Source organism: Triplophysa rosa, linkage group LG16 (assembly GCF_024868665.1).
Source record: "Triplophysa rosa linkage group LG16, Trosa_1v2, whole genome shotgun sequence".
NCBI lineage: Eukaryota > Metazoa > Chordata > Actinopteri > Cypriniformes > Nemacheilidae > Triplophysa > Triplophysa rosa.
In genome coordinates, this window is record NC_079905.1 from 20212164 (window position 1) to 20224821 (window position 12658).

At 37.6% G+C, this 12658-nt stretch overlaps 1 protein-coding gene across 6 annotated transcripts in view; it reads right to left on the bottom strand.

Moving 5' to 3' along the window:
- arid1ab (AT rich interactive domain 1Ab (SWI-like)) overlaps nucleotides 1–12658 on the bottom strand; it is a 129780-nt gene that overhangs the window by 48918 nt on the left and 68204 nt on the right. For all 6 annotated transcript variants that reach the window (XM_057355219.1, XM_057355220.1, XM_057355217.1 and 3 more), the window contains one exon: nucleotides 10338–10454. In XM_057355219.1, coding sequence (XP_057211202.1) covers nucleotides 10338–10454 — 117 coding nt within the window. The remainder of the gene's footprint in view (nucleotides 1–10337; nucleotides 10455–12658) is intronic.

The window sequence follows — 12658 nt, forward strand, 5'->3', positions numbered from 1 at the left end:
CGAGGAGAGAGAAGAGAGAGAGAGAGAGAGAAAGGAGAGAGAGAGAGAGAGAGAGAGAGAGAGAGAGAGAGAGAGAGAGAGAGAGAGAGAGAGTCTTAAAGTGGGTGTGTGAACGAGAGTAGAAGACAGAAAGGAAAAACAGAAGGACAGAGCAAAAGAAAAGGGGCAAATTTAAGTCAAATGTATCTAATGCATAAACACTTTATTTTTAAAATGACAAAAAATTACAGTTTTTTCAAATACTGTAGCTTTCTTAAATCTAACTCGTCTCAATTCCATTCATTAAACTAATGCATAGAATGAGGGAAAAATCTAGCGAATGCAAGCGCAACACAGAACGGTCAACATGAGCAACAGCCTCTGAATCTGAATAAGCCACGTGCACACAGGAAGACCCAGAATAGCAACAGGAAACATGCCCCAGACTCTGAATACTGCAACAGCAGAGCTGCACAAAACAGGCTGAAAGCTGAACTCAAATGCTGCCTTGGCAAGTGACATTTTGATAAAGGCTGGAATAAACTCCAAGACTTTTGCTCAGATTTTGTCCAGATTTTCAGTCTGGACTTGATGCAGACTGAAAATCTTTTTATGGCATAGTGTCTGATGCCATGTTTTTCTATGCAAACTTTTAGTGTGTTTTTCTCTGTTCATTTTAAAAGTCGCGTAGTGTATTCCAGCCTTAAGACAAGAGAGAAAAAACACAATCAATGTAGTGTCATTTTAAGAGAAAAAAAACCATAATTGAGTTACAACCAGATTGAGTGAATCCTTAAATTACTGCTCTATGTGTTTACAGAAAACTCCCAAATACAAAAACATTGTAAACTGCCATTGACAGAGTTCCAGACATGTTCATTCATTGCGATGCAAACCAACGATTATCAGAAAGCCAGACGAACCTGTCAAACTGGTTCTCATTCACTTGCTGTAAGTGTTTTTATATAGCAGCTTTTGTGCATATAGCATTAATGTGCATAAAGTCTCCACTCAACAACCAACAAATCAACAGTCAATGTAAAAAAATTTCAACTGATCTTACATGCTATATGGAAAGCTATATTTTGACAAACTCATCATAGCTAAATGTATTGGTTTGTATTGTTTCTCAGCATAGTAAGATCATTATGATCCAACTAGTTTATCACACACTTGGATAACTTGTATGCAGGTCAGGTGGCAAGTTGTTTTAAAGGTCCAGTGTGTAATTTTTTGGAGGATCTATTTACAGAAATGCAATATAATATACATAACTATGTCTTCAGAGGTGTATAAAGAGCTTACACCATGAAGCATTATCTTTTTATTACCTTAGAATGAGCTATTTCTATCTACATAAACACGGCGGGTCCACTTGCATATAATTCGCCATGTTCTGTTAGCCGTTGTAGTGTTTCGAACGGGAGGGGTGGAGTGAGCGGTTGGTTGCAATTTGCAATCTTGCTGCTAGATTTTACTGACTGGACCTTTAAGTCGTAAGGTTTTCTACCTTTCATGTCAGCCAGGCTAAAGGTAACCGTGGGGGATAATCTACCATAAAAACACATCAAGAGGGAGATGTGATGGTAGTTGGGGTCAATCGAGGGCTTGATTATTGCCTTTCACACAGCTAACCCGGGGGATTTCGCTGGTTTAAAAATCTCGGCATCCCCTACCAGCAGTGATCATAAGCGTAAGTTATAGTGCATAGGACCTACGCCGTAGGCTGTGCATAGCTCTGCATAGCTTGATGTGTACCTCTCCAAAAAAATGTAACAACGCGTCAACTCAACGCAGACCCTACGCAGACCACAAGCGGTAAACACAAATGCTCAACTTGTTCTGTTCTGCGATGCGCGTTCATGACTCCAAGTAATACGTAATTATGTTGAAAACTTGCATGTTCAACTTGTTAAAACTGACTGAAACTGATTGAAACTGAAGTAATTCCGCCTATGTCAAGCATAACCTTTTCAACATAATTATCTATTACGTGAAGTCATGAACGCGCATCGCAACAGAGCAAGGTGAGCATTTGTGTTTATAAAGCATATACATTTTTATTTTCTTTAGAAAATGACAGATCGTTTCGCTAGATAAGACCTTTATTCATCGACTGGTATCGTTTAAAGCCCTTTGAAGCTGCACTGAAACTGTAATTTTGACCTTCAACCGTTTGGAGTCCATTGAAGTCCACTATATGGAGAAAAATCCTGGAATGTTTTCATCAAAAACCTTAATTTCTTTTCGACTAAAGAAACAAATACATAAACATCTTGGATGACATGGGGGAGAGTAAATTATCATGAAAGTGAACTACTCTTTTAATATGAGCAACAATATGTATTGTTGTGGTGTTTTCATTGAAAATAATAATGAACCATAAATTGCATAATTCGTTTCAAGTAAGGGGAAAATCCATTTGTCTTTGTTTATGTGTATAACAAAGTGAACCGTGAATGTTTGCACTGTTGTAGTAACGTATACAGGGCTCAACGTTAAGGATTTTTTCTACTGGCCCGGTCGGGCAAGTGATTCCAATTTTTACTGGCCCTGCCAAAATGTTTACTGGCCCCACCACAAAATGTATTAAATAATATCTAGTTATTTTTTTATTACCTATGTAATCTTAATAAATAAGGGTATCATACCATAAAAACTATTAGCCTACAACTACACATTTCAAATAGGGATGCACTGATACCATTTTTTAAAGACCAAGTACCGATATTTTTTCTGGTACTCGCCGATACCGATACCTATAACCGATGCCTGTATAATGTACAATAATGTTAATAATCCAGTATCTTACTGGTACATTTTCTTTTTTTTCTTTTTTTTTAGGTGTACTTAAATTTAAGTACTATTTTTAATCAAGTTCTATTTTTTATAAGTAGCACAATTTTACTAGCACATTTACTTCAGTTTACTAAAGTAAACAATATACTCTGTGGTCAAATTATAAAAAATTTAAAGGGGGTGGTGTGGTAAAATGTGAGTGTATTATAACTTGTTCAAGTCAACCGGACTTTTATTTTGAAGGATCGCTGCAAATGGCGTTTGTTTATGTGTTCGTGTCCTCGTGCAGTGAAACACTGGCGCTAAAAGCTCCACAAGCACAATGCGTTCAGTACACGCAACTGCACCACTCTTTCACACACGGTAACGCAAAACAAGCAGAATACATATTTAAACAGTATCTGAATATTTCGTTAGCTGTTCATCGCTAATTTCTTTTTAGGATATGCCTGGATTCCTCGATTCCGTCCGCGTTTTCCTCATTGCGGAAATCATAGGGCTCTATGTATGTCACGTGAGGTATCGGTCTTTGGTATCGGTGTGTCATTACGAGTACGAGTACATGAGCTTGGTATCGGGCCGATACCGATACTGGTATCGGTGCATCCCTAATTTCAAATCTTGTTGAAGACAACTAATCAGTGAGTAATAAAATAAGATCAAGTAATCAAAGTATGTGCAATAGCACAGATACATGTAATAACATACGACGTACAAATAATCAGTGCATTTCAGAAGTTTAAGGTTTATCTAATAATAGTAGTTATCAGGTACATAAATTAAATAATGTAAAAACTAAATAGTCTTCACTGTATTAAATATATTATTGATTTAACCTTACTCAAGTTATAATTTAATAAGCGACGAGCAGTGAGTGTTTTTGTCAACAGACACATTAGGCCCATATCGTGGTCTAAACCAATCAGAGATAGTGAAGGGCGGACCCCCCTCTGATTGGCCGTGGTCCAGATATTCCTGTACGTGTGTGTACGTTTGAAAATGCTGTGCTGCAGTCTGACAGAGAGGTGAGTAGCCTAGGCCCGTCAGATAAAGAGAGTGGATGTAGCCGCGGATGATGAGAGAAGATGACTTTTTCTTTAAGAATGTTAAGTTATGGCCTGATCTGTCCGAAAATCATAACCAATGCTCTGACACGCTAGACTGCGACTAAATGGTCTCATTTTGCGACAAATTTTGCTACTTAAATATGCAAAATACAAGAATTTCCCCTGCTAAGGTACAAAACAGCAAAGATAACTAAATGTGTTGCAAGTATTGTATGCATGTGAAGCTAATGCAGGAAACACGTGTTTACACTTTAAGCACTGAACTATTGTATAAAGATCTCTAACAATACTGCAAAACATACAAAACGTTATACATCACGCTAAATACTATTCATTTGTGAGTCGCTATTGATAGAAGCCAAACGTGTATCAATGCAGCTTTCATGAAGAATAATCACTAAAAGCCTTCAGGTCCCACGGGTTGTTTGAGATATGCGCGCGCCCAGAGAGTCAGAGCACAAAATACTAAACAGAGTTCTCTTTCACGCCTTCTTACTCTGAAACGGACATATTAACACAAAATAACCTAAAAATTCCCATATTAACAAGAAACCTTGTAAAGGTATTCAGTTTGTTTCGTGACCAAACAGTTGGGAAACAAAACACGTGTTCCAGTATATTGCGCGAGCTCTTAAAGGGGCAGCAGCTTAATAAAGATCTCTGTTTATAATGTTCATCAAACAACAACGGACGGGCCCAAAAACACTCACTGATATTAAAGGAATTGTGTTCTCTTATAGGAGTCGTTCACAACAAATAAAGGAAGAAAGTAGCTTTAAGAAAGATGTGCTTTAAATATGGTAAAGTGTTGAAAGAGAGTTTACATATACAATAAAAATAATTCAATCATAAACAATGATTTGTATTAATTTCTAATTGATTTATTAATGTATTAAACACATTTTAATGAAGTTTTAGTGATTCTTTTTTCTTACCTCACCCCACGACTCTGGTGCTATCAAACAAGTGTTAGTCTAGAGCCCTGCTTTCTTGTAGAATTGTGCTTCAAATAAAGAACTTTATGTTGACCAGATTGTTAGTTAATCATTTACAAGTCAATATTGCCTATATGGACAGCGATTCAAAAAAAAAGTGAACTTGTAAAACTGCGGTGTTAAATGTCGAAAATTTGGGTGCACCTGACTTCTAGGCGCACCAGTGCAACCAGTGCAAAAAGTTAGTCTAGAGCCCTGTCTAATATAATGTATAATCCCGGATCTAATATAATGTAACACACGCAATTTGTTTCCACATGCGTTTTGTTCCCGTAAAACATAATTGATTACTTTTTACAAGGATACTTGGTAATATTGGCATTTTGGCATAATTTTGTGTCGATATGTCTGATTAAGAGTAAGGAGATGTGAAAGAGAACTCAATTCAGCATTTTGCCTGTTGTCTGATGCACCATTCCAGCCGCGCACATATTTACTCTTTTGCATCTTCTTGGGAATATTTTAATAGGCAAGTCTTAAAAACGTACAAAATATAATTTTCCGTGACGATACAGCACTGGCCCCATCAGGCAAGTGACAGTTCTCTCAAAGTACAGTCTAATAACATATAGTTAAGTGAAAGAGGAAATCTTGTTTACCAGTTGTTTACAGTCTTACACAAAACTCAGATCTAAAAACTTAAATCCAATGCCATGAATGCTGAAAACTTTGTATCTCAGCATTTAGGTATTCCTCAGAGCCCATCCTTGTAGCAGTTTGGAAGACAGTAAAAGAAATTCATTTCAGTCAAGTCGGTCGATAAAAAATTATGTGCACTATAAATTACCACATCAGCATGCTTAAATCGAACTGGCTAGTGCAATTATTAAATCGCTGTGATTATGTAAAATGCGATTATGTTTCATTCATTTACATTTTACATTTATGCATTTGGCAGACGCTTTTATCCAAAGCGACTTACAGTGCATTTAGTCTATACATGTCTTTTTTTTATCAGTGTGTGTTCCCTGGGATCGAACCCACAACCTTACGTTGTTAGCACAATGCTCCAACAACTGAGCTACAGCGTTTCTGAGCAAGAGCGCCCTCTGGCTTTCAGATGCAGCAGAATTTAACTATACTTCACTGACAAGCTGCACATAATAAAACGCAGACAACCGTCTGACTCCTGAAGCCATGTAAAGCCAACTAATCCTAAGTAGGGATGTCAGTTTAGACAAATCCCCATAATAAATTAAAATATAAAATTAACGATCAAATTATCAATTTCTCCTTGACATGAATACAGCAGTATGCATCTGCACATATAGGCATGACGGTGCGCAAATGCCACACAAAACGCCGGCTTCCTCACCTAAATAAAAAGTTTTCCAAGTTTAAATAAAAGCCTAGTAGCGTTGTTAAAATAAATCGGTGTGATTGACAATATAATAAAATTATGTATTTCATAATTAACAAATGGACCAATATACGTGTCGCCGCCTCAGATGCGCTCATGCATATGAGCAAATTCATAAAATTGCGTGTCTGCGTGAGAAAATAGTGTTTGATCTAAAACAAATGCTAAAAATGTTTGTTTGTTATTATTAACGAAAAACTCAATCATAAAATAGCCTAGCCATTACAAACTCCTTACTAACAAAGGCGGATGGAATCCGAATTAGGGCAGCAACTAACGATTATTTTGATAATCGATTAGTTGGGTGATTATTTTTTCGATTAATCGGATAAAATGCAATTACATCTTTTGCTTATAATAAGTAAATCAGATATGGGAAAAGTATACACAACTGAACTCATTAGCCTTCTCCCAAAATGTTGTGAATATCTCCATAATTAATACACCTGGTGAGTTGATTCAGGTGTGTCATATTAGAAGCAACTGACAATAGTCTCTCCTAAACGTGGGAGCATCATATTTTTTGTGCCATGAAAAGTGAGATATTTGTCATTCAAATGTAGTGAAGTACAGTAAAAAGTAAACAGAAAAAGTAATACTTAAGTACAAATACTCAAAAAGTGTACTTAAGTACAGTTCTCAAGTAAATGTACTTCGTTACCTACCTCTGAACTAAATAAACCACCAAATAACCTGAGTATTTAGCCTATTATGTACTTTGCAAAGTGCAAACGCCACAAATTGGGTTTTACTAATATAATTAGGGCTGCAACAACTAATCGATAAAATTGATAATAATTTAGTTGGTCTGTGACGTCACTTGCGAGCTGCGCAGTTATAAATCAAGCGCAAAAAAAAGCTTCTTCCCTTTTAAAATTACCGTTTTAGATGTGTCTCTCCGTGCAGCATGAGCTGCGCAGTTTTAAAGTCAGACGTGTCTCTCCATGGATGCGTCTTTTCATGTAGCGCGAGGTGCGCTGTTTTAATGTCAGATGTGTCTCTCCGTGCTGCGCGAGGTGCGCAGTTTTAAAGTCACACTTGTCTCTCCATGCAGCGCGAGGTGCGCAGTTTTAGAGTCACACGTGTCTCTCCGTGCAGCACGAGTGACGCAGTTTTAGAGTCACACGTGTCTCTCCGTGCAGCACGAGTGACGCAGTTTTAAAGTCACACGTGTCTCTCCGTGCAGCACGAGTTGCGCAGTTTTAAAGTCACACGTGTCTCCGTGGATGCGTCTCTCCGTGCGGCACAAGTTGTGCTGTTTTAAAGTCAGACGTGTCTCTCGGTGCATGCGTCTCTCCGTGCAGCGCAGTTTTAAAGTCAGACGTGTTTTGCATGCATCTTTTCAAGCTGCGCAGTTTTAAAGTTTAAAGGGGAGAGGTGTTTTAAATGACAAAATTAAAGATTATATTAGTAAAACCTAATTTGTGGCGTTTGCACTTTGCAAAGTACATAATAGGCTAAATACCCTGATTTGGTGGTTTATTTAGTTTAGAGGTGGGTAACGAAGTACATTTACTTGAGTACTGTACTTAAGTACACTTTTTGAGTATTTGTACTTAAGTATTACTTTTTCTGTTTACTTTTTACTGTACTTCACTACATTTGAATGACAAATATCTCACTTTTCATGGCACAAAAAAATGACGCTCCCACGTTTGGGAGAGACTATTGTCAGTTGCTTCTAATATAACACACCTGAATCAATTCACCAGGTGTATTAATTATTGAGACATTCACAACATTTTGGGAGAAGGCTAATGAGTTCAGTTGTGTATACTTTTCCCATATATTTCCCCAACTAATCGATAATGAAATTCGTTGACAACGAATTTCATTATCGATTATTATCAATTTTATCGATTAGTTGTTGCAGCCCTAATCCGAATGATTTTTTTTTCTTTTGATACAAATAGTTATTCGTTCATTATTTACTTTTAATTAAACAACAAAACTTAGTACACTGACAAACTCGCTTATATTAAACGGAACATTTATTAAAGAGCAGGTTTCATGAATCTCATAAAATTACCGGCATTTCAGTGTGTAACGTAGCTTTCCTTCAATTTTGAAGATCTGCAAAGTTGTTATTCCAAAAAGTCCATGATAAATTAAGATATTGGCTTCCAAAGTAAGGAGTCGACTCCGAACCGCCCAAACAAATCGTTAGGCTTTCGAATCTTTTGAGTGTAACATCGATACGTCACAGTGTAATGCATCAGCACAATCCCCGCCTTCCCGCGAAACAGGAACACTCTGACCTGCCCACTAGCACTTCAGGTAGTGTTGCGTATACAACATGTTGAGGAGACGCTGTGTTTTGTGCTGTGAACGCAAATGTACTTTGTTTTCGCTGCCAAAGGATGACGATGTGAAGGATCAGTGGTTACATTTTTTTTCCACGATACCACTGCAGTACAATTCCAACCTTGTGTAATGTTCTCGTCATTTTACCGACGACTGCTTCTCAAATTTTGGCGAGTTCAACGCGGGATTTGCCAGCCGCTAGACCCTTAAAGATAAGTCAATACCAACTTTATTTGGACTAACAAGCGTCTCAGAACCACAAGCTGTAAGTATGATAAATACGTTATGTGTACATGTTAAATTGAGTGCTTACAATATACGTTAAAGTAATTGTGCTAATCCGTGTTGTATATTTAGTACAGCTGTAGGTTTCCAGGTAAACAACGTATAAGTTAAGAGTGTTACAGTTTTAATAATCCAACTCTTACCTAATAATGTGGCGGTTATTGTAGACTGTTGTCGTTCTACATGTCGTAGTATTGTACAAACTGTATCCCTTATCGTTTAGTCACGGTAGCACTTTGCTAACGTGTCTCACATTATGGTTTTGTCAAGTGTGCAAAGTTTAGCTGTGGTCACGATCCCCTTCAAACAAAATGGTTTGCTTGTCATTATTTTAAAAACGGACTGCAGCACTATATCATTTTATTATGTAAAGGTGTGTGCATTATCTTTGGAAGCTCTCGCTAACTTGCTCAGTTACTCCTCTCTGTATAATCAAAGTAATGATCAACTTTTGGATAGAGCCGTTGTTGTTCTCCGACAGCTATGACGAAAAAAGATCAACAGAAAACAATAGTCTGAATGGTTTATGAAGATAAAGATAAGTTTATGAAGATAAAAACTTGTGATGTGGTAATACTGATGCCATTTTTACACACAGCGTCTTTGTTTACCAAAACCTTCCTGAGATAAGAACTGTGGTAATGGGCGTTTCGTTTCTGACACGCAGTGTATGAAGAAAGACCAATCACAATTGATTGGGCCAGTTGGCCAATCGGAGCACACTGGACTCGCGGTAGGGAGGAGCTTAGAGAAGCGGAACATTTGAACAGCTTCGGAGGAATCGTTTAGGGATCTTTGAGAAATGGATAGATACTAAATGCTTATTTTAAGAAAATAGCACCGTTTTTTTACCTTTGATGCATTTGAACATGTTGTTGGGGACTCTAATACAACATTAGGACACTTACAAAAACCTTGAAACCTGCTCTTTAAAAAAACGAATAAGACTAATAACAATGTAACTGTCTTGTAACAAATAAATTCAAAGATCTTCAGATTTTCCCCTAATTTCAAACACAGTTTGAGGTTTATTATTATTTTAAATGAAAATACAACAATAAAACAAGGACAACACAACATATATTTAAACGAAGAAATGAAACATTTATTAACAAAAGCTCTCCTCCTCCTTCGTAACCTGTCAATCATCGTGCCTCATGACTGCAGCAGCTGCAGCTAGTGTTGCCAAACATGCGCCTCACAAACTCTTGCGTCCATTTTCCAAATTAACTTTTAAAATGCAAAACAAAGGTGTGTTGGTAGCCAAGTGATGTAATAAGTGGGTAGCCATGGTCTTTTTCAATGAGTGTGCTTTATGTGTTTTGCGCATTAGCCCCACACAAAGATTGCAATATTTGTGCCAGCTAACAAGTGTAAGCGATGTTTGTGCTAATGGTCAAGATCTGCAGATAAAAAGCATCAACTAGGTCCAGAACACCCATCTACACTCTCCAAGAATGTGGTACCACTACCACAGCAATTCCTGTATTGAGAGCTCATTTGATCTAAAATGCTTCAAGCTTTTTTAAAAGCCAGTGTGGGACTCACAGGAAGGCTGGAAGGTCGTCCCTGCATGTTGTCTTCTGGACCACTCTTACTGGACACCATTGGCTGGTAGGAAGAAGGAGTAGATGACTGGGAACTATAGGAGTCTTGAGACAGCTCCTGGGAAATTAATACAAAAACAAATTGAGAAACATTGACTCTAATACTTATTAATTTATAAGTCTTTTCCCACCTTGACTCATGTTGTCATGACTAAGTCAAACATTGCAATAGGGCTTTACTAGTCATAAATGTGTAGAAAAAATAAAAAAACTGATCAGTCGTCACACACCACATTTAGCTATTATGCCATCAACCGCCTGCCGTCATGAGCAGTGTGTCATGTAAATTTCACTAGCCGGGTTTCCATCCAAAGTTGCGAATTTAGCTTATGCGCAAAATTGGAATATCGCATAAAACATTTTCAAATAAGCACCGTTTCCATCCAAATAGTCAACCGTCACTTCCTAACAAACTGCCACTAAATATCAGTAAAAAAAGTAAGAGAAGCCACTGAATATAATGATTTTCATATAGAATAATTGCGCAAGCAGACGATTACGAAACACAATAAATGCGGTGCTTTTGTGGATGCCTGCTGTTTGGGAAACACAGTCGTGACAGTTCTAAGAGGCAATTACAGAAATACTTGACGACTTTGCTCAGGCATTTAAGAATGACCATCACAACATTTCTGATGCTGTGTCACAAGATCAGTACTCTGGTTAGTCAGGTTATGCCTTCTCATAGTGCAATTACGTGACTTTTTGGAGGAATTTATTCGGCAAATGCGTTTCCATCTCTCATTATTCGCATTAACCCTTTTTCGCAAAAGTGAAAAACCACCTCAAGCAAGCGTAAAAACTTTTTGCGAATTACGGGTTTTTAATTCGAAATTTGGCGTTTCCATCACTCGTTTCTGATGCGAAACTTCAAAATGTGAATAAAACCAGAGTGATGGAAACCCGCTTATAGTCAGTACTGTCCTGTGTCTGGAGTTTATCTCCAATTCGGGTGCTGTGGTGCGGTGTATATACTTTAGTGCCTTTTGTAGTTTTTCTGGTTGGGGGTTTATCACAGTGTTTCCCATTCATTGACGAGACTATGGTGGCCCGCCATAGTCTATTTTGTTCCGCCACCACCACAGTCTTAAAACGAGCAATTTTTTTTCTTATAACAACATAAATATTTCTAATGTTGAATTCTGCACCGTTGTTTCGTTGTTGTGCCATTGTTCACAGCTAGACGAAATGCATCCCCCTCTCTGTTGCTTCAGTGCAATGTGGGCAGCACAAACACAAACACATGCTGTACATACGAACGCTATGGTTTCAGCTTTTGCGGTTGAAACGCTGACATGCGAATTGGCCGGGATTTGAGACGTTGCCAAGCCATACTGAATACAACATCGGTTGAGGTAAGTAAAATTGAACTAATGTTTCAGTATTCACTGCAGTTATCCATCAGTACAAACATGATTTTATCAGTGTACGATGGAGCAAACAGATAGCATTACCTCATGGCGTCAGCATCATTATGTTCAGCTTTCATATTATTTCCAGCTAAAATAGCAGTCTGCATGTAGTGACAACACCATTTCTGTCGTTTAAAATGAGCAGCGCGTCTACACAACTGAGCTGTATCACGCGCACCCATGACATTTATAATGATGATCTTTCATCTCTATATCCTCTAATATCCTTATTTAGCTTCAAAGGCATTTTGTTTAACCCTTTCCACATTGCTCCGATCGTGCTTCAAATTTAAGACCTGGCCCGAGACGCAAAGGCCAGAGATGCTCAGGCCCTAGCCTGGCCCATGTCCAATAGCTTATCAGAATTCTCAGCCCAAGTCCGACTGAAGCCCGTTGGGTTTTTTGTACCGCCGCATTACCTGTTGCAGCAATTAAAATAGTTCAGTTTTGTTTTTAATGGCAAATTATTCAAATTTCGTTTCGTTTCTTTAATAAGTTACTTTAGAAAAATAGTTGGTGTATTTTTTGTTTGTGGCTCAGCCAGGTGCAGAATTCATAGTCTGATTGCTAACTGCGCTGGAGCGCGGATTTGAATTCAGGATGTGAATGATACTGCTGCAAATATTAAAATAGTCAAGTTTTGTATTTAATGGCAAATTATTCATATTTCGTTTAACTTTGTTATCAAGTTAATATAGAAAAATGTTTGGATTATTTTTTTTGCTTGTGGTTCAGGTGCAGGACGCATAGTTTGATTGCCAACTGCTCTGGAGCATGAATTTGAATTAATGATGTGAATGACGTTTAAACTGTTAAAATAGTTTAGAATTAATAAATAAATAGTTAAAGA